Source organism: Leuciscus leuciscus, assembly GCF_965113295.1.
Source record: "Leuciscus leuciscus genome assembly, chromosome: 3".
NCBI lineage: Eukaryota > Metazoa > Chordata > Actinopteri > Cypriniformes > Leuciscidae > Leuciscus > Leuciscus leuciscus.
Genome location: NC_138727.1, coordinates 49674864 through 49697792, shown reverse-complemented (window position 1 = coordinate 49697792; position 22929 = coordinate 49674864). Strand labels below are relative to the sequence as shown.

Below are 22929 nucleotides of genomic sequence, written 5' to 3'. Positions count from 1 at the left end.
CAACAACACACTCTTCACTCTCTTAGTACAACGTACACAGTGTTCAGTGCAGTGGGTCCCCAGGACCGGAGTTGAGTACCACTGATATAAAATGCATATAAATATCAGTCCTCACTCTATATCTCCCAATAACATGTCTTAGAGAGATGATATTTAAATGCTTAGTTTTTATGATTAAAATGCTGTAATTTCGAAACATAATGCAATGCAATGTTGATTGAGAAATGAATAAAATAAACATTCTTCCAAAGCGTGATGGATAATATCTGATACATTTGAACATGCTTTTTCTCAAAATCTAAAATAAATAAAAAGTATGATAAAGGCTGATAATCAAGTAAATCTAAGTCGCTTCAGTCCAGAAAACGATCATCTTGAAATATTACTAACAATATAAGTGTTATTCTAACATTTACTAAAAGATTTTTCTATGTGGTGTTTTTAATATGCTTGCATGTCCAAATTCATAAGTCATCACCATTGCTGAGTATTTTCTCCTTAAAACTGCAGTGAACCAAAGACAGTCTCAAAAATGTGGTTTGAAATTGCTGGTGTTTCTGACGTCACAAACAAATTATGTAACTAATCACGTCAATGTGCGAGTATGCTTTAGCATATCATTAACTGCTGTGAAACAGAATAGTCTCAAGAAAAGCCAGGTTATCCCGGTATATATTTCTGTTGATATGAAAAATCGGGTACTTTTAGCAATATAGAGGGTGAATTTTGTATATGATGTATATTACAGTACAATGTTATGATGAACTATATGCCTTTCTCCACTGACGTTCTGAGTGGTTCAAAGCATTTCTAAGGATAATAACTTTAGAAGGCAGCTGCCTCTGAGATGGCGAATGGGAACATGGTTTGTGTAACATTAGCAACATAATATTAGCTGTTTGATATCATAGTCAAGCAAAAGGCTAATTATATTAAGGCGAGACACGGCAGGCAAAAACATCGTTTTTTTTTTACTAGTCAATTTTGAGATTTTGGGATATTTGTCTTCAATAACATGTCTTCTTTCAGATTTGTGGTGAAAAAAAGTCATAAATACACCTTTAGGTCTTTATTTTATTACACTTTGTCTGTTTGCGTCTATAGATTTCTCATAAATTCAACAAAAGTTGGTGTTCTTAATCAACATGCGAGCTGCAAGCACCCTGTCATCACATGCACCGTTACGAAGCGCTCTCTCTCCTGTACAATCCTGTCGGATCCAAATATGGTCATTTCCTTTTTATCAGCAACCAATGCGCAATCTCATTGGCTGATGATAAATCTTTAAAGCCCGTTTTCTCAAAATGACTTTTCTCTCATACTCCAAGTCCGAAATCTCCACTTCAGTAGCACCTATATACACCATACTTTCCAGTCTTTTACCTAGTTATATTATGAAGACATTTACAGAGGAATTTGTAAATATATTATTCATAGCCTGATTTATATAACATTTTATTCCAAAAAACATGGCGAAAATCTTTTTTTTAAGGCTATTGACAGTATTTTCTGATTTACAGGATAACAAAAGTAGATATCCATAAATCCCTCTGTAATTTTTTTCCCATCTAATATCTGAACACAATGAAACACTTTTTTTTAACCTGGCTTTATCAAATACTCAGATTTTGTTTTTTAAAATATATGCAAATTAGCGCATATTTAATTAGATATTGCTTAATTTTCATATTTAAACATTAAATTACAGAAAACTTGTAATACATTTTTTTCTCATCTTAATGTAGGTAATCAACTGGGAAAGTTTCATGGTGATATCTGCTAGTTAAAATGTTTACCCTATTCACCTGTAGTGTCTCGCCTTAATTACCTTGATGTGTCCGACGTTGTAAAGAGCAATACCATTGTGCAGCGTTTATCTTAGTAAGTTGGCCGAGTGAATCTCTGAGCTGGTGTGATTGAGTGGAGGTGGGGCTAGTTAGCATATTAATGGGTCTGCATTTATTAAACGAAGCAAGGGTGTAAAGTTACATTCAACCTATTTTAACCCTAAAAAAGGGCAACATGTACCACAAGATACATATTCTTTAGTCTCTTGTAGGAGGCACAAGAAATACTTTTTCATCCAGTACTGTTGTCAATATCATAGTTGAGTCTGTTTAAAGCAGTACTATGCAGCTTTGTCGATTTCTTCGCGGTTTTCTTGCTTTTTGCTCGCGGGTTTCTCTATAGAGCTCCCCCTACAGCTTCGGAATAGATCTTTGACAACACTGTCGAAAAAACTCGTTGGCGACTCTCCCCCCTCCCATCTTCTCCCGCTGGTCATGTGCATTTGTTTTCAAAGAACCCGGCAAACGCACGGAGCCATGTCCACTGAGGCATGTATGATACACAGAAGGCTAGCATATAAATGTTTAGATAGTGTATGTGTGCAGTGCCGTAAAGCAATTCATTACATCGCGAGACCTGATATCACGCGATACTTCCTGACGCTGAGGCCAAACCTTCCTGACGCTGAGGCCCGCCGGCCCAAAGTTGCAAGGGTGGTTTTTCGGCTCACAGGCGCTTGGGGGGTGCGAGACGACCACCATTCAACCCAAAAAAAGTCATATAACTATTCCAATGACTCCGAAGCTGTTCGGTTAAGGTAAAAAAGTTACTTAGTTCACCTTTAACTACTGGAGTATGTGGGTCACATAACTTAATTCAAATTTTCTGTGCAGAAAATCTCTTTTGTCAGTTTGACCTAAAGCCAACATGTCCGTCCATAGGCTGGACATTCTGACTTTGTATAGAGTAGGCATATATTAATCTTACTTATTTCTGAAAAAATAAAATAACATACAATACACCTGCTAATATTAATTGTGAACATTGTCTTAAGATGTTGAAATAGAAAATTAAGTAATTTGTTGATCATGCTGTTATTTACCGCATTTTGAAAAGTATGTATCCCCTGAGATACGTTGCCAGATTAGGGTATAAAAAAGGGATTATCCACAGTATTGACAATGAATGGTGTCTCAAGGTAAACTGGGCTCTCTGTACTGGTCATTGCATTATTGCGTATTCCGGGGTGATGGGTGAGGGGTGGGTTGTCGGTGGTTGGGGGGCAGGTAGAAATCTCGTTCCAGGGCCGGGGCCCTAAGAGAAGATCCTTATAGTCCCTCCTGGCCTCAGGGCCCCCTGTACACAGTCCCCTTTCTCAATCTATGTATTTTGAGTTAAAAAATTGTGCAAATGGTTATATTCAATTCTCATATTGAATATAATATAATTAGTGCTGAGCAATGATTAATTATGATTAATCAGATCCAAAATAAAAGTTTGTGTTAATATATGTATACTATACATATATATTAATATACATAATATATGTGTGTGTACGGTGTATAATTATTTTGTAAATATAAATACACACATATTTATATATTTAAGAAATATTTGCATGTATATACTATATTTATATTTATACATAATTTATATTATATTTAAATATTTGATATATAAATACATTTTTCTTAAATATATACATGCATGTGTGTGTATTTATATATACAAAATAATTATACATAGTACACAAACATATATTATGTAAACACAATTTTTTTATTTTAGATGCGATTAATCGCAATTACTCGTAGCCCAGCACTAAATATAATATTCTAATATTCAAATAAAACTGATATTATTAAATTTAGTTGACTACATCTTTGCATTTTTAACAAGATATTAACTTGTAGAGTTTCACGCAGCTCATTTTATGGTAAAACAGGGGTGTACAATCCTGCTCCTGGAGGGCTACCATCCTGCAGAGTTTAGCTCCAACTCTGATCAAATACACCTGAAAAGTCTACTAAAGTCTTCAGGGTTACTTAGAAAATTATAAGTTTAATCATAAATCACATTATATGATTGATTAGGGATGGAGCTAATGCCTGCATGACAGTGGACCTCAAGGGCTAGAGTTTCCCACACCTGAGGTTGAAGGTTTTCCAGTCTTGCCTATTTTAGGGTTAAAGGCATAATTCACCCAAAAATGAAAATTAGCCCATGATTTACTCACCCTCAAGTCATCCTAGGTGTATATGACATTCTTCTTTCAGACGAATACATTTATATTAAAAAATGTCCTGGCTCTTCAAAAAATTCATGGGGAAAAAAACTTTGTATTTATACTAAAAGGCCTTTTACTTGCTAAAAAAAAAAACTATAAACTATCAACCAGACAACAGAAGGCAAGTAGTAGATTGTGTGCAACAGGTTTTTGATGTTGATAATTTAGTTCAAATATGATACAGTAGGAATTAAAGAATTAAAATAACATTATTCTTGTTTCAGTTAAGATTAATATTTGATCTTACGTTAGTTTCTCCAGTTTACAGTGAGGATCCTTCAGTCCATCAGAAAGCAGCGTCAGACCGTTATCTCCTATTTTATTACCAGACAGATTCAGTTCTCTGAGGTGTGAGTTTGATCTCAGAGCTGAAGCCAGAGCAGCACAACCTTCAGCTGTGATCTCACAATATCTCAACCTGTAGAAAACAATGATACACACTTTAATCTCTCAGTTCAGCAGTAACTACACAACCAGAGAGAGACTGTGATATTAAATATTAAATCTGTGGGTTTAATGTTTTTTATTTTATTTACTTTTCATTTACTTTTGCTTTATTTTGTTATTGTAAATCATTATGATTTGAACAATATAAGGAGAATAATCCCGTAAAACATTATTATTCTTGTCTCTGTTAAGATTAATGCATGACCTTACGTCAGTTTCTCCAGTTTAGAGTGAGGATCCTTCAGTCCATCAGAGAGCAGTTTCAGACCTTTACCTCCTATTATATTCTCAGACAGATCCAGTTCTCTGAGGTGTGAGTTTGATCTCAGAGCTGAAGCCAGAGCAGCACAACCTTCAGCTTTGATCTCACAATTAATCAACCTGCAGAACAACGACACACACTTTAATCTCTCAGTTCAGCAGGAACTACAAAACCACAGAGAGACTGAGATATTAAGCATTCAATCTGTGTGGGTTTAATGGTTTTATTAGATTTGTTTACTTTTGGTTTATTGTGTGTTAATGTAAATCAGGAATGGGCAACTTCGGTCCTGGAGGGCCCTAGGGTCCTACAGAGTTTAGCTCCAACCCTGAAAAAAATCACCTGCCTGTAATTTTCTAGTAATCCTGAGGACCTTGATTAGCTTGTTCAGGCGTATTTGATTAGGGTTGAAGCTAAACTCTGTAGGACAGTGGCCCTCCAGGACCGAAGTTGCCCATCCCTGATGTAAATCATTTGAATAACAAAAAGAGAATAATCCCTTAAAATTATTTCATTTGTGTTTCAATTAATGTATGATCTTACGTTAGTTTATCCAGTTTACAGAGACGATCCTTCAGTCCATCGGAGAGCAGCGTCAGACCTCCATTTTCTATTTTATTCCATGATAGATTCAGTTCTCTGAGGTGTGAGTTTGATCTCAGAGCTGAAGCCAGAGCAGCACAACCTTCATTTGTGATCTCACAATCCCAAAACCTGCAGAACAATGACACAATCTCTCTTAGTTCAGCAGGAACTACACAACCACAGAGACTGAGATATTCAATTTTAAATCTGTGTGGGTTTAATGTTGCTTTTGTTTACTTTTGCTTTATTATGTGCTAATGTAAATAAATAATAATAATGTAAAAAATATAACAATTTGATTCTTGTCTCAGTTATAATGAATGTATGATTGTACCTCAGTTTCTTCAGTTTACAGTGATGATTCTTCAGTCCATCAGAGAGCAGATTCACTCCTGAGTCTTGCAGTTTATTCCCAGTCAGATCCAGTTCTCTGAGGTGTGAGTTTGATCTCAGAGCTGAAGCCAGAGCAGCACAACCTTCAGCTGTGACACCAGAACATCTCAACCTGCAGAAAAACGACACACACTTTACTTTCGCAGTTCAGCAGGAACTACACAACCACAGAGAGACTGAGATATAATACTAAATCTATCTGGGTTTAATGTTTTTATTACTTTTTGTTTACTTTTTCTTTATTGTGTTATCATATATCACTATAATCCAAAAACAATAATCCCTTAAAATTATTTTATTCATTGATTGTACTGAAATGTGTGTTGGCAGTGCCTGTACACAACCATCATGAAATGATAAAAATCCATCCAGTGTTTTTTTTCTTATCTTCTTATATGTTTTCCCCCATCTCAAATCAAGCCGTTCGACCGTGTGACGTCACACGGTCAGACGCCCCTCCCACGATTGTTGATTGACAGCAGCGTTTCAACACAGACCCGCCCTCGCTCGTGAGCGAGCTGTCAATCATAGTCTGCGCGTCATTGTTGATACGCTGGAGCACTGTCTATGAGCAGTTGTGGTGTTCTGTTCTTGGGTGTAATAAGGAACACCGCAGTCATTTTGATGTTCCTAAATCCGAACCGCTGAAGACGCAGTGGCTGAGTTTTGTTTTCGAAGGGAATATTCCCCACGATCAACGTCAATGCTCTCATGTTTGCGCGAATCATTTCACCAGACTGCTTTATAAACGAGAACATTGAAAAAGGTATTAGCTCCTGTCTGAGTATGTGTTGTTTATGTGCCTAATAACTGTCATAGTCTCACAGACTGCTTATTTTCTAAACAGATCAGTAAAATTTTTGTGCTTCAGCCCTGACAGTTACCTAACACTGCATAGATAACGTTACGCATCACGGACAAGCCTACATTTACCGAAAAATAAGTTTTTCATGACCATTAGCTGTAACATCAATCTGTCAATGAACTAACGTATACATCAGTAAACACATGGCGTTCGTATCTCACTACTCTACCCTGCCAGTACACACAAAGATAGATCAGTGACATTACGTTAACCAACCATTCAGAAACGTCCTGTTTTCCGACTCCGGCTCAAATTGATACGGTTGCACAGTGTCCTCAGAGACTCCTGCTGCCATTCTTCAAAATATACCCTCAACTGTTGTCAAGGCAACACTCCACGTGTGTTGTTGTGGCAAAACGCCCCACAGAACAGAGGGGCGGGGTGAGCAAAGCTCATTATCATTTAAAGACACATGCACTTAAAAGGCTTGCGAAAAACATAGCTGTTTTTGACCAGGTAAAATGAGTGTTTTCTTACAATACTAATGAGAATTTTTAATTAAAGTATATTTCAAACTTTTAATTTAGACCCTAAAGAATCATATTAGCTTGTACAAAAATGGCATTATATGACCCCTTTAAGGTATGATCTTACGTCAGTTTCTCCAGTTTACAGTGAGGATCCTTCAGTCCATCAGAGAGCAGCGTCAGACCATTGTCTCCTATTTTATTTCCAGACAGATCCAGTTCTCTGAGGTCTGAGTTTGATTGTAGAGCTGAAGCCAGAGCAGCACAACCTTCAGCTGTGACACCACAATCACTCAACCTGTAGAACAATGACACACACTTTACTTTATCAGTTCAGCAGGAACAACACAACCACAGAGAGACTGTGATATATTATACTAAATATTTTTGGGTTTAATGTTTTTATTACTTTTTGTTTACTTTTGCTTTAGTGTGTGTTAAATGTAAATTACAATCAGTAAAAAAATTATTAGGATAATAATCTCTTAAAATGGTATTATTCTTGCTTAAATTAAGACCAAGTTCAAGACACAAAGAACAGTTTAAGAGTGAGCTTCATCAACAATCACAGAGATTGCAACATGCAACAACCACAACATTCAAATAAACAGTGTCACAGAGCAAAAAAACACATTACTATCTCTGCAAAATAGTAATCGTAAATAATAATAATAGCCACATTTAAAACATGTTTTGTGATGATAAAACTCAACATTATACTGATCTTGCGGTTTATTTGTCTGTGTTTTCCACACAGACTAATAGTTTGCATATTTTTGTACATGCAGAATAAAAGTCTCATCAATGTATAAGATCATGTAATAACCTCAAACAGGTTATTTTATTGGGAAAAGGTCAAAGTTCACTATATCAGAAGATTAGAGAGAGTCTCATTGAAAAAGCAACAGATGAGGCCTCACAGACATTCAAAGCCTAAAAACTAGTATCTTAATCTCAATTTCACAGTTGTGGAAACGAAGAGCGTGACAAGTGTGTCTTTTTGTTAAAAAAAACAGGCCAAATTAATAATGCCAACCAAAGACAACAATGAACAGAGAAGCATAGCACTACAAGACATCTGGTGATTGTCCTCAGACTTACTGAGCTGATCTGGAGGCTTCAACTACAGGCAAGAGCTTCTGAAGTAATTCATCCGTTGACATGTGGTTTTGGCCTTTTTTTCTGCTTCTGTATTTACTCAAATGAAACTCATCCAAACACTCGGAAGTTAATAAAACAAAGACAACAGCTGACCACTGTGACGAGGACAATCTGGTGCTTGAAAGACCTCCAGATCCGAGACACTCCTGGATTTCATTTACGAGAGAAAGATCACCCAGTTCATTTAAACAGTGGAACAGATTGATGGATTTTTCTGGTGAGGGATTCATTCTTATTCTCGTCTTAATGTATTCAATCGTTTTATCTTTACTGTACAAGATTTTTCTAACATGTGTCAGAAGGCCTTTCAGAAGCTTCTGATTGGACTCCAGCGAGAGACCCAGAAGAAACCGCAGGAAAAGATCCAGATGTCCATTTCTACTCTGCAGAGCCTTGTCCACAGCTCTCTGATGCAGGTCAGATATCGTGTGACACATGAACTCGTGTGCATGTTTTGAGCTGAGGGTTTCATTGAGCACATCCCTCTTGTACAGCAGGAATGAAAGCAGCACATAAAGAGCTGCTAGATGCTCCTGAATGCTCAGATGAACAAAGCAGAAGACTTTTCCCTGATACAAGCCCAACTCCTCTCTGAAGATCTGAGTGCACAATCCTGAGTAAACTGATGCCTCTGTCTCATCAATGCCACACTCTCTCAAGTCTTCCTCATAGAAGATCAAGTTGCCTTTCACAAGTTGCTGAAAGGCCAGTTTCCCCAGTTTGAGGATCATGTCTTCATCTTTCACTTTCTTCTCATAGTCCTTCTCATGTTTGATGTTGGTCTGAATGATCAGAAAGTGTGTGTACATTTGAGTGAGAGTCTTGGGAATCGATCCACTCTCTGCTTCACTCAACATCTTCTCTAAAACAGTGGCTGAGATCCTACAAAACACTGGGATGTGGCACATGATGAAGAGGCTCCTTGATGACTTCAGGTGTGTGATGATTTTATCGGCCAGACTCTTTTTACTGATTCTCTTCCTGAAGTATACCTCCTTCTGTGGATCATTGAATCCTCGAACCTCAGTCACTCGATGGACACACTCAGAGGGAACGAGATCGGCTGCTGCTGGTCTGGAGGTGATCCAGATGAGAGCAGAGGGAAGCAGATTCCCCGCAATGAGGTTCGTCAGCAGCACGTCCACTGAGGCTGATTCAGATATATTACACAGTTTCACATTAAAATCCAGAGACAGACGACACTCATCCAGACCATCAAAAACAAAGACCACTTTATATTCACCATTAAATGGTTTCATTTCTTTGGTTTCAATGAAAAAAACCTGCAGAAGCTCTGAGAGACTGAGGTTTTTGTCCTTCATTAGGTTGAGCTCTCTGAAAGCAAGTGGAAACATGAGCTGGATCTCCTGATTCTCTGTCCCTTCAGCCCAGTCCAGGATGAACTTCTGCACAGCGACTGTTTTTCCAATGCCAGCGACTCCCTTTGTCAGCACAGTTCTGGTGGGTTTGTCTTGTCCAGGTAAAGGTCTAAAGATGTCAGTGCATTTGATTGGTGTGTCCTCTGTTGCTGCTCTCCTGGATTGAGTCTCAATCTGTCTCACCTCATGCTCATTATTGATCTCTCCACAATCACTCTCTGTGATGTAGAGATCAGTGTAGATCTCATTCAGCAGTGTTGGGTTTCCCTGATTTGCTGTTCCCTCATAAAGACACTGAAACTTCTTCCTCAAATTTGATCTAAAGGTCTTGAGGGCTTCAGCATGTTGATGGTCACTGCTGTAAGATTAAAATAAAAAATTGTTAGATAACTTATATGCATATGCAATATAGTTGTTAGATAACCAATATGTATGCAGTATAATAGGCATGATGTATATTGCCATATTGTCATATCAGTATATGTCTTTATCATTTACATTTAAGGTTTAACACAATATTAGAGAGATAGAGAAAGAAAAAAAAAAACCTTCCCTGAAGAAGCCACAAAGGTCTCCTCCACCCACCCTTTCTTTTTATGAAGCTGCCTGAAATTACTGGCATAGGCGAGGGCTTGACATTAACACCCGCCAATGGAAGAAATAAAGGAGTCAGGGACCAAAGATGGTCTACTCCCAAAAAAACTCCATGAAAACAGGAACCTGCACAAAACGTAGGGTTCAAAACAAACGGGCTGTAACCATAAAGGTTGGGAGGCTGGATTAATAGGGAAAGCGGGCCATTCACCCCCGCAAGAGCTCCATCTCCTTTAGGTGGCAAACATGGTCAAACATCTCGCAGTAGGTCCATGACTTCAAGTGACTCAACTGTTCATTGAGTCCAGCAAGAAAAAAAAATGCATTAATTGTAACTCACCAAAACCTATAGCCCCTGGAATGCTTCAAGGAGGGGTTGCGCATATTCATTGATTGCAAACTGCTCTGAAACGTCAAGCCTGTAGAATGCGCAACAGTGGTGTGTTTTCATTTCACAATGTGTAGTGCTGATATTTATGTAATTAGCTAAATCACAGCTTTTTTAATTTAATAATCACATTACGCCGTATTTGATTTCTGGTTTTCCATCCCCTGAATTAAGATTCAGATAATTCGATTTTTTTAATGATCTTTTTATTGTCACACATGCTCCCAAAAACATTTTACAGTTCGCACACATTTGTATATAATTTTTTTTATAGTATACTTTGCGTTTTATGCATTTAGAGATTTTTCATACTTTTGAGTATGAATGCATTTTTAGCGTTAAGAATATAGTATGACAAACTATTAATCTTAACTATTAATTATTTTCATGTTAAGTGACACTTTAAATAAGACACTCATTAAAGGTATAGTGGAGGATTTTCTTTTTCCGGGTCGATCATCAAGACTATTGGTCCTCCTAATTGTCAATCATTCTGGTGATATGTTTACGTAAGGCCGTCGTATGTGCTCGTCCTTTCTGCGCATGCGCACTTTCAGGTGTATACATGTATGAGTGGTGAGCTACGGTTTCAGCCATTCATTGAAGCTCGCCGTTCTCACCGGGTTTTTTCAAAAAGTCTGAGGGTCGCAAGAGAAAAGTGTCTATGAATTGTATGACAAGAAGAGAAAGGCCTCTGAAGAAAGAAACAAGACCAGAGTGTTTTTGGGAGAATATTTCACATGCTGGCGTGCGCTAAAAGCAGAGGTTGGGCTTCCCACTGATGCCTCAGTCGCGAAGTTTCTACTCGACAGGTAAAGTTTGGCATGCTATTTGGAAAAATCCATTTAAAATCACTGCTAGTAAAAGTTAATGTAAGCTATGATTAGCGATCTTGCAACTTGTAAACAGAGCGTGCACGAGGAGAACTAGGCTCGTGCATGCTCTCTCGTGCACACGTTTAGCGTTCCCTCTCAGGAGCAGGTAGAGTGTTGCGCATGTGCATTTTTTCACAAAGTGGAGAGGGCGGTTCTTTTCTAAAATTCGGGAAAATCCTCCACTATACCTTTAAGGACTAGCAAGCTAAATAATAAACTGAATTTGTAAATACTTAGTACTTAGCAAGTCTTAAGATGCAAGTTGTAATTTGTGGCACTTCACATTTTATATGGTTTAAATGTGGCCCTGTCTGAACTGGAGTACCCTGGTCTAGTATCTTGACCCCACCCCCTACTTCCCCGTTACTGATTCATTTTTATCTAGTTATTTGCCTTTACCGGAGTCGGTCTGTTTAGATCAGTTCTCGTTTAGTTGTGTACCTGTTTTTGTTTGTTTAATTGTCATTTCCAGTTTTTCATTCTTTTTGGGTCCTCTCATGGGCCTTTTGTTTTTCATCACAGTTTGGCTGTAGCCTGGACTTACAGTTAAACCCCTGGTGTTAAATTAATGCTTTGTGTTTATATGGGAACCACCAGCAGAGTGTTAAAAGTAACACTGAAGCAGTGTTAATAAGAGAATAAAGTGATTAATTGAGTGATGACTGAGTATTATTGAAGACACCTGATGTTAACAAGCAGAATCACTGAAGAAAAGAGAAACACAAGAACTTCAACTGACTTCCAGCCACAGCCTTACGCCGGTTTCACACTGCACGCGTTAGCAGCGCGTATTTTTTTCGCCGCCCATGTTAACAGATTAGAGCATTCACACCGCACTCAGAGGCGGCGCGGCAGCGCGTAGCAGGAGCAGAGCAGGAGCAGCAGTGCCGCGACAGTTTCGGCGCCCAGTCTATTTTTGCTGCGCCGCTTACGCTGAATTAAAGTGACAATGCATTGATCATGGCCAAAATACACTGCAGTTTTACCCAAAAAGCGCATTGATGATATCTATTGTGTTTTAAACAGTCAATCAAATGACCAACAGCAATTTAAAAAGAAAACAAATGTCCAAAAACAAACTTGTTGCCCGAACAATAAAAACAAAGATGAACCAAAAGTTATATAAATTAAATTATTAATAAAATAAGCTTCTTGACAAGTCTTTTCTCTTAAATGTATTTGAAAACGAAATAAAGCCATGCCAACTTATCCATTATAGAGTACTCTGTCTGTAGCCTACACACGCCGCGGTTCAGCCGCGTGTGACAAACGCTGCTAGTGTGAAAGCAAAACGCGCGTGTCCTGCTCCCGCTCACCATACGCACTGCTCCTGCGCTGCTTATGCTCTGCTAACGCGTGCAGTGTGAAACCGGCGTTAGATGAAATCAACTGAAGATAAAAGACATTATGGGGCTGTTTACACGACATCATTTTCAATTAAAAACAGAAAACTTTTTACGCATTTTGGCCATAAATGTACACAACAACAACGTTCTGGGGGACTGAAAATGCAAACTTTTGAAAATTGTTCTAAGTGAAAGTGCCATTATTGTGTACACGTGTACATGCATTGTGTAGACATCATACATTTAGACTAAAAAGATATACGAATTTGTGAAAACGGTGAAGTCATGAGAATACATATTAAATGTTCAGCCTATAGATGCGTAGTTTTTCTTAACATAAAACATTTTCTTGGCATGAATAATACAGCGTTTCATGCTGCAATGCATGCTGGGAGTCATGAGATTTAAAATATGGTGGCTCCTAGCATAGATTGCGGCTTCCCATATAGGCAAGGCAAGGCTAGTTTATTTATATAGCACATTTCATACACAATGGTAATTCAAAGTGCTTTACATAGAATAAATTAAATTAATCAAAAGAAATAAGAATAATTAAAACAGTTTAGAATAAAAAAGAAAAGAAAATACAGTACAATCAGTCAAACAAACAGTGGCACGTACAGTGCTCATTCAGTAAATGCACAGCTAAACAGATGTGTTTTGAGTCTGGATTTGAATGTGACTACTGTAGGAGCACATCTGATCTCTTTTGGAAGCTGGTTCCAGCTGCGCCTGGCCAAAGCCCTTTTAGGCAAGTCGTGCCACTCGGCCGCCATCTTGGCAACGCCTCCGGGCAGCTATTTCGGACTAACAAGACCAGGCTCCTATCTAAATGAATGGGCAGAGAGTCAGAAGTGCACTGTCACTGGTCACCGGGACATAAAAACTGCATGTATAGAAACATCAATAAAATATTATAAAAATCGCTGAAAAAGTTTGATGACTTTGCCCCAAAATAAGGTTTAAAACGCTTTTTCCCTCACAGGTTATACTTTTACAACGCATGCGCAAGGGTTCACGACACACCAACTTCATTTACGTCTCTATCCAGAATGCCGGTGTTGTGCAATATTCAATGTCAATATTGTTCTCCATTATTTAAATATAAGCAGGTTTGCACTTTATCAGTAATAACAATGTATTGTATAGATCAGTTGTTTTAACTATTCATTAAAATGAATCGGTTCAAACTAGGAGTCATTAGTTCGCGAATTGGACGTGTCATACGGTTGTGTGATTATCCCAGCAGTTAGGACATGGACATCCCACAAGGTTAGTGTCAACACAGAAAACATTACATCACTGGATAGGTTTTTTCGTTTATAGAGAGTAATTTTATGTCAGCTGAATGTGCAGAATGCTTTTCAGAGAAGATCAGGCAATGTATTTTAGCACAATTCACACCCAACGGAATTCAGGGGAAAAAAATCTCCGAATGCTCCAACATGAAACTTTGGTCTTCCGACCTTTTACTATCATGTCGTTTTATTTTGATTAATATGCGTGCGGGAGAGAGAGCAAGACAGCGCTTAATTTGGAGACGGTGAAGTCTTGTTTACACTTTCGCCTGGCTCCGAAGAGAGAGAGAGTGCGCGCGCGCGCGACCGGGTCTCTCTCTCTCTGCTTGTTCTTTCAGTTAAATATGCGCCCTGTCACAAGCGCAGCAGTTCATCTATATTACTCACCGATCAAATAAGACATATTTTGTGTCTTTTACTTAGAATGTAAGGTAACATATTTGTGGTCAATATAAAATGCTTTAACTACCTTGGTAGCTGTCGCAAAACCTTAACTGTGTCATGTGTCAGTGGAACCAGACGATAGGCTTAAATGTTTCCCGGCTTGACTGTTAAAAGCAGATGATTGGCTTTCCAGCGGGAGGGGCGGGACATGTGCATACAACCGCCATCTTTGCCGTTACGGGTTTTCCTTATATAGTTGTATTGAGGATTGAGGAAGTGGCATGTCTCTTATATAAATTGTCTCTGGCCTGGCATAATAGGTAAAAGCGGACTTGCCATGCTTACAGTGAAACAGTGATATTTCTAGCTGAGTGATCTGTTGGTTTTATATTCAGTGAGCATATCTGCAATATATTGAGGTCCTAGGCCATTGAATGATTTATATACCAGTAATAATACTTTAAAATCAATCCTAAATCTAACTGGGAGCCAGTGTAAAGACCTGAGGACTGGTGTGATATGTTCATATTTTCTGGTTCTGCTCTGCATTCTGTATGAGCTGCAACTGTCTTATTGACTTTTAGGGGGGGGGGGGGGGGGGGGCATCTCATTCTTGCAATATTTTTCAGATGAAAGTATGGTGATTTAGTTATTGCTTTGACATGACTACTGAAACTAAGGTCTGACTCTAGAGTCACACCAAGATTCTTGACTTGATTTTTAGTTGTTTGACCCCTAGAGTGAAGGTATACATTCACCTTGACTGTGCGTTCACACCGGACGCGAATAGCGCGTCAAATTCACGTCTACCGCGTCTAGTTTGACGCGTGACCACTTTGTGTTAATTCGCGCGTCTGACGCGCGTAAAAACTAAAGTTTGAAGCGAAATTTACGTGCGCCGGAGGCAAAAGTTTTGAAACCCGTTGGTGGCCATCTTTTTTAGATGTTTATCGAGCATTAGCATTAGCATTAATCGAGAGAGTCACCGCTCGTATATGCTCTGGAGAGCAGAAACAGCTGCGTAGGGGACATCGTCGCTGTACTCGGGTCCACCAGACCCTCCGGAGGGTTTCAGGAGTTTCACAATTTGCTCCAGGAGCTAGGTTTGGTGGACCTAACGGTGAGGACGCTGACGAGGACAGCGTAGGCCGTATAAGGCCTCGGCATCGAGTGGTCTATGCCTGTCGAGCCCGCGCTCTACAGCCCGGCGCGAGGTTCACCCTCGCCCGCACCCACTTAATCTGTCATTTATTTTTGTTTTGATAATAAATGGAGCCAGCCTCCAAAAGTGAAACCTGTCCTGTGATAAAAAAAAAAAGGTTTTATACACTAAATTGTGTTTGTTGTCTTTACATTAGAATAATAATAATCTTTCATATAATCTAGAATAGATATGGAATAAATAGCATTCAATACAAAATGAGTATCTCTCATATATTGAAATCGAGTTATGTGAAAGATTTGCTTTGCACACCAAGCATTTTAGTCATATTACAAAATAATTTATCGAGGCCAAACATAAAATAACATTATAAACTGTCACTTCACCACGTGACAGCAGCAAGCAGGCTCCTGATTAGTTAACGCGGCGCGAATTGACGCAGAAGTTCAGATTTTTCAACTCGAGCGGCAGACGCGAATTCGCGTCAAACGCGAGAATGCACAAAAAGCACTACATAAAACATTCGCGCGTAACGCGCTTAACGCGCCAGACGCTCAATTCGCGCGAACTTGACGCGCGAATGAGGCGTATTCGCGTCTACCGCGCCGCGCTCTACGCCTCATTCGCGCCGCAGGAATTTTTTACGCGCGTAACGCGTCTTTGCATTGACTTAACATTGAAATCACTCACGCCTGACGCGCTATTCGCGTCCGGTGTGAACGCACCCTTGAGAACTTCATCTTTGTTTCCAAACCCAATGACTTCAGTTTTGGCACATCCAACTGTTTAATTAATCAATGCATTGGCACAGGGAGTCAATGGGGCTGTAATCGTTAGGGCATAGGGCTAAGTAGATCTGTCTGTCGTCTGCATAGCTGTGGTAAGCAATTTGGTTCTTTTTCATTATTTGGCTCAGTGGGAGCATGTATAGGTTGAACAGGAGTGGCGCAATAATTGAGCCTTGAGGGACTCCGCATGTCATGGATGGTCTCCTATAGTCACATAATAACCTATCCCTCCTTAGTATGACCTGAACCATTTTAGGACTATCCCAGAAAGCCCCACCCAGTTTTCCACCCTCTCTAGAAGTATGTTGTGATCGACAGTGTCAAATGCAGCACTGAGGTCGAGTAGTACCAGCACTGATATGCCTGTATCAATATTTAAGCTAATATCGTTTATTATATTTATGAGCGCTGTCTCTGTGCTGTGGTGCGGTCGGAAACCAGATTGAAAATTGTCAAAGTATCCATTCAAGCTTAAGAATTTGTTCAGCTGATTGAAGATAACTTTTTCAATGATCTTGCCTATGAAAGGAAGATTTGAGATCGGTCTATAGTTGCTTACTATGGTCTTATCCAGATTGCTCTTTTTCAGGAGGGGCTTGACAACTGCAGTTTTCAGGGAGTTTGGAAAACTCCCAGAGAGAAGTGAGGCATATAAACACAGATGAGAGTTAATTTAATGTCAGTGATTTAACTGTGCAAGCATTTGTTTCCTGATTATAACGGGAGGTCTTTGCAAGAGTGCAGAATGCCGTTAGCTCATTGACGTGATGACAGCTCCAGTCATTGTAATGGGAGCACACTTTGCTTGCTTTCTGTTTAACCCATTCAAAATTTGAATACATTTCTTTTTTTTTATGCTGCAAAGAGGACCATTGTCCACTTACACACTGTAAAGTAGAGTCATGCACAGGTCCTGTTTGATGAACCCTTAATACTAAACAGAACACCCACCTGTAATCTGACAGTAACACTGTGACACCCCGCAAAATGTGTAACTATCCAATCCAATCCAATCCACTCCAATCCACCTTTATTTATAAAGCACCTTAAAAACAACACTGTTGACCAAAGTGCTGAACACAGTCTATAAATAAACAATAACATACAACAAAGACACAATAACAATAAAAATAAAACAATAAATAAAAATAAAAATAAATGCAACAGTAATACAAAACTGAAAGTCAACAATCAAACTGAGTTAAAAGCCAAAGAAAATAAATGAGTTTTAAGACGGGATTTAAAAACAGGAAGAGACTCAGTCAGTCTGATGTGCAAAGGCAGCTCATTCCAGAGTCTCGGAGCTGCCACGGCAAACGCTCGGTCACCTCTTAATTTTCGTTTGGTCTTGGGGACAACCAGCAGTGCCTGGTCAGCTGACCGGAGCGAACGAAAGGGGGTGTAGGGCACGAGCAGATCAGACAGGTACTGGGGGGCCAGGCCATGTAGACATTTAAAAACAAATAAAAGAATTTTAAAATCAGTGCGAAAGTGCACAGGGAGCCAGTGGAGGGATTGGAGAATGGGTGAGATATGGTCAAATTTTCGAGTTCCAGTTAAAAGACGAGCAGCTGCATTTTGGACTAATTGTAATCGTGCCATAAGTGATTTGCTAAGACCAGTATAAAGTGCATTACAATAATCTAAACGAGTGGTGATAAAAGCATGGATTAAAATTTCAAAATCAGGTCGAGATAAAAGCGGTTTTACTTTGACTAGTTGCCTCAGCTGGAAGAAGCTAGTCTTCACCACTGCACTAATCTGGGCATCCAGTTTTAAACGACCGTCCAACTTGACTCCCAGGTTTGTAACCACAGGGCTAATGTCTCGGGTTAGACAACCCAGGTCAACAGGAACCGCAGTAGCTGAGTCACTAGGAGCAAATAACACAATCTCAGTTTTGTTCTCATTTAAATACAAAAAATTCATAGCCATCCATGCTTTCACCTCATTCAGACACTCTAAAAGGGTTTTTGACTGACTTAGCGGCACATATATTTGGCAATCGTCAGCATAAAGATGAAACGAAACATTGTGACTTCTGAGGATTGACCCAAGAGGCAGCAGGTACATTGAAAAAAGTAGCGGCCCAAGGACAGACCCTTGAGGAACTCCACACGACAGAGAAGCCGAAGAGGACACAGCATCACTGACCTGAACTGAAAAACTTCTGCCTTCCAAATAGGACATAATCCAGGCTAAGGCCAACCCTTTAATGCCCACACAGTTCTCCAGTCGAGACAATAAAATTTGTGGTCAACTGTATCAAACGCAGCCGTAAGGTCTAATAGCAGCAGAGCAACAGTATCACCAGAGTCCGAAGCCAGAAGAATGTCATTGAAAACCCTCAGCAGAGCTGTCTCAGTGCTGTGGGCTGACTTAAACCCAGACTGAAAAATTTCAGTTATACAATTGTCATTCAAAAATGTGCTCAGCTGCAGATAAACAACTTTCTCCATAATTTTGGAAAGCAAAGGGAGCTTAGAAATCGGCCGATAATTAGAGAGCTCAAGTCGGTCCAGACCAGGTTTCTTTAACAAGGGTTGAACAACTGCATGCTTAAAACTCATAGGTACGACTCCAGTAATTAAACTGACATTAACAATTTCAAGTATGCAGGGCGCCACTGTAGGAAAAACCTCTTTAAAAAGACGAGGGGGAATCACATCATTGGGGGAGCCATTGATCTTCATTTGACCAATAATCTTTTCTAAAAAAGGCAAGCTAACAGGCTCAAACTGGTTCAAAACAGCAGAACAGGTTACAAAAATGCCAGGGTCATACAAAGGTGGACCAATAAGGGCCCTAATGCTCTCCACCTTGTGAATAAAAAAATGAAGAAACTCCTCACACACTTTTGATGGGTTCTCAAAGCACTGAAGTTGTGGGACATTTAAAACAGTTTTGAGAGTATTAAAAAGAACTCGAGGATTGTGACCATGAGAAGAAATAATGTTAGAAACATGCTTGGTCTTTTCAGATTTTACAATTTTCTGATAAGAACACCAACTCTCTCTAAGTATCTGAAATGACACTTGGAGTTTATCCCTTTTCCACTTTCTTTCCGCCCTTCTGCACTCGCGTCTGGCAGCGCGGGTGACATCGTTCAGCCAAGGATCAGATCTCGGTTTGGACAGCCTGGTTTTTACGGGGGCTACCGTGTCTAATGCTGCTTGACAAGCAGCATTAAAACCAGCGCACAGATCTTCAACAGTTGTGTTAGGACAGAGAGAGACATAATTTAGATTAAAAACAGAGGAAAACTGAACAGCAGTGGAAGGGTTAACTATCCGACCACGGCGCACAGGAGCGCACGGTTTAACTACGACACAAGAGAGGGAAATTTCAAATACAACAGGCATATGATCAGAGAAAAAAGCATCACAGACTTCAAGATTAGAAACAGTTAAGCCATGAGTTAAAACCAGGTCAAGAGTGTGCCCACGTTCCTGCGTGGGGCCAGATACACACTGTACAAGATTAAAACACTCAATGACATTTAAAAAAGCGCTTGCCATTGGCTTTTCAGGACAGCACACGTGAATGTTAAAGTCCCCTACAATAAGGAGGCAGTCATACATTGGCACAAACTCAGCCAAAAAATGAGAAAAGTCAGTGATGAAATCCTTGTTGTATTTGGGTGGCCTATATACGAGTGCGCACAGCACTGGAGATGCACCGCTCAGTTCAAACAAATTCACCTCAAAGGTGGCAAAGGATACAGCGAGTGCGAGCTGTTTACACTTAAAATTTGTTTTATAGACTGTTGCCAGTCCTCCTCCACGACCTGACGTCCTCGGGGAGTTAAAGTACAAACAGTCAGACGGTAAAAGTTCACAAAAAGCACTCGACTCACCCACCGGAATCCACGTTTCCGTTACGCAGAGAAAATCCAGATCACGCGACTCAAAGAAGTCATTCAAGATGAAAGTTTTGTTTGCTAGCGATCTAGCATTCACCAGGGCAAACCTAACTGGATCCGGGGCTTTTGCAGCCAGTGTAGTCCGAGCAAGCGGCCGGAGATTCTGCTGATTCACCCCGCGCCAGCGGAGGTGAGGAGCCTGAACACGGCAAGCAGGGAGCCCCACGTCCAAGCCAGCCACTGGAACCAAACAGGAGTCGATCGGGTCCGCAGAACGCCACGGCGCGAGGCGACGAAATTCCGGACGGATTCCAGGCAAAATCATAGTAGAAGACGCCAGCCTGGTCCTCAATTTCACCAGCCAACCACCGCGTTTCCCCCGGCGTCTCCGGCGCGCTCTGCGCAAAAGTGGAGCTGACACACGGCGAAGGTGAGCTGGTATTCCCATAAGAAACGGAGGACAGAAAGTTTTTTGGCCATCATGCTCAAATGGCACCACGTTTTTAATCAAGGGTCGAAGGTCTAGGAGTATTTGGCGGTCGTAGACCAGTAGAGAGTTGACATTTGCAATAATAATTGACAAAAATAACGAAAATACAAACAAAGTGCGCAGAGACAGACGGCAAGCCATAGACACCGGCGCCATCTTTATGAATATATGAAGCTTGTCTTTTTTCCATCACTCCTGAAACTCTGCAGTGTAAACATGGCAACAAAATTAATGTTGAGTACCCTTGCAGTAGACTAAAAACAAACAGAAGAGAACATGGCAATCCAACACAGAGACCATGTGCTCAACCAAAACAAAAGGAAAATGACAGCCCTGGTTCCAGGATCCCAACACTGGAAAAAACAGACTAGCCAGAACTGACCAGATCCTGACCCTATGCTCCAAATACAACACCCACAAAAGACAAACAAAACCAAAACACAGAAAAATGTATCTGGAAAATGGGAAGAATAAACAAATGATCCCAACAATACAAATAAAACCAGGACAAGAGTGTCAGGGCCCTGAAACAACATAAGTCTATCTGGATAAAAGTCTATCAAATGCATAAACGGAAATGTAAAAATGAATAAACAAAAATTGTGTAGTACAGCAATTACCTGAACCCAAGTTCAGTATGTCCAGGATTTATTGACTGGTCACTCTTCATGGACACACAGCTGGATTCTAGCGGGTCCAGTCTGTGCATTCAGATGAACACAAAAAGTGAATGTAATACATACACTCTTATATTAATCACTTTTGTAATGATTGATTGTTTAATGTATAATATTTATTAATATGTACTGTCCTACATAACAGAACGTCTAGGTTACTAACATTACGTCAGAACTAAATTGACGAATTGGGATCTTCCCTGAGATTTTTCCTGGGAATCCACTCCTCGCTTTCGAGTATATAAGGCGCCGTGCAAACACATTACGTTTTCAACTGAGGAACCAAGCCGGTGTCCCGGCTGTTCCAGCAGAGGTACAGGAGTTGTGGTGATGGGACGTAACGTCTCCGTACCCTCCTTCAGGGAACGGGGGTAACATTAGTAAACTAGACGTCCCCTATCAGTCAGTAACGTTCAACGTTACATCAGAACTGAACTTCCAGCGACCAGAGTAAGCTGTCTAGTTGAGGTGGAAGAAAGGACAGGGCTTTGCATGAAGAATGTCAATCACTGGTGTTCCTTCTGACCCTATACAGAGAGACTATTGGATAGCACTGGGAAAGCGAGCCTAACAGACGTACCCACAGTGGGGCAGCGATGTGGAGCACAGGGGTAGTGAGAGCAAAGGAGGCAGCAGAGCAATTTCTGTCAGAAAAAGGTGCCTTCCACGACTTTGTGATCTCCTCTTGGCACTTCCGGGAAGAAAGGAACCGGAGCGGGATGCTGCTCTGAAAATGTTGGATGGTTTGACTTGAGCCCGAAGCTCGCGGCGGCTTGGGAAAGCATGGCAGTCAGCTCCGGGTTGGACTTAAACAACACTACTCTCCCCGAAGGGGGCAGAGCAGCCGAAACTTCGTCCCCAGGGGACTCAAACCGACACTCTGATGCAGCGATCGGCGTCCGTTCCCCCGCGGGAGCCCCGAATGAGATGCTGAGTCCCCCATGGGAAGGACCAGCAAACGCAGCCATAAGCTCCACAGTCTGCAATGGAAAAGAGGAGTGGGAGGGCGATATCCTCATATCACCCTGTGTATTAACTGATGGCTCTCTGCTGTAATCCCAAAGATCCCAATTAGTCAGTTCAGTTCTGACGTAACGTTGAACGTGACTGACTGAACTATTAACTGTTATAGTCTACATATCGAAGCTGTAAATTATGATCTTCATTAAATACATTGAATACAGGCATTGAGGACACTTAACAACATTACATTTGAACAATTCTTTTAAAGGGGTCATATAATGCCATTTTTGTACAAGCTAATATGATTCTTTAGGGTCTAAATTAAAAGTTTGTAATATACTTTAATTAAAAATTCTCATTAGTATTGTAAGAAAACACTAATTTTACCTGGTCAAAAACAGCTCTGTTTTCAGCACGCCGTTTCAGTGCATGTGTCTTTAAATGATAATGAGCTTTGCTCACCCCGCC

General features: G+C 40.1%; 2 protein-coding genes and 1 long non-coding RNA gene across 3 annotated transcripts in view; all 3 read right to left on the bottom strand.

Moving 5' to 3' along the window:
- LOC309494997 (uncharacterized protein) overlaps nucleotides 1–22929 on the bottom strand; it is a 730899-nt gene that overhangs the window by 264617 nt on the left and 443353 nt on the right. Inside the window, exon 34 of the mRNA XM_082164514.1 lies at nucleotides 4323–4493. Coding sequence (XP_082020640.1) covers nucleotides 4323–4493 — 171 coding nt within the window. The remainder of the gene's footprint in view (nucleotides 1–4322; nucleotides 4494–22929) is intronic.
- LOC309495030 lies at nucleotides 5–3290 on the bottom strand. The gene is made up of 3 exons (XR_014204518.1): nucleotides 2472–3290; nucleotides 2278–2440; nucleotides 5–1819 (listed from the first exon to the last, which is right to left on the bottom strand). It is a non-coding gene; the product is annotated as an uncharacterized lncRNA (long non-coding RNA).
- LOC309494698 (NACHT, LRR and PYD domains-containing protein 3-like) overlaps nucleotides 4729–22929 on the bottom strand; it is a gene marked incomplete at its 3' end in the record, with an annotated part of 29880 nt that continues 11679 nt past the window's right edge. The window contains exons 5-10 of the mRNA XM_082164112.1: nucleotides 21442–21522; nucleotides 8196–9992; nucleotides 7222–7392; nucleotides 5704–5874; nucleotides 5328–5498; nucleotides 4729–4903 (exon numbers count right to left, since the gene is read on the bottom strand). Coding sequence (XP_082020238.1) covers nucleotides 4729–4903; nucleotides 5328–5498; nucleotides 5704–5874; nucleotides 7222–7392; nucleotides 8196–9992; nucleotides 21442–21522 — 2566 coding nt within the window. The remainder of the gene's footprint in view (nucleotides 4904–5327; nucleotides 5499–5703; nucleotides 5875–7221; nucleotides 7393–8195; nucleotides 9993–21441; nucleotides 21523–22929) is intronic.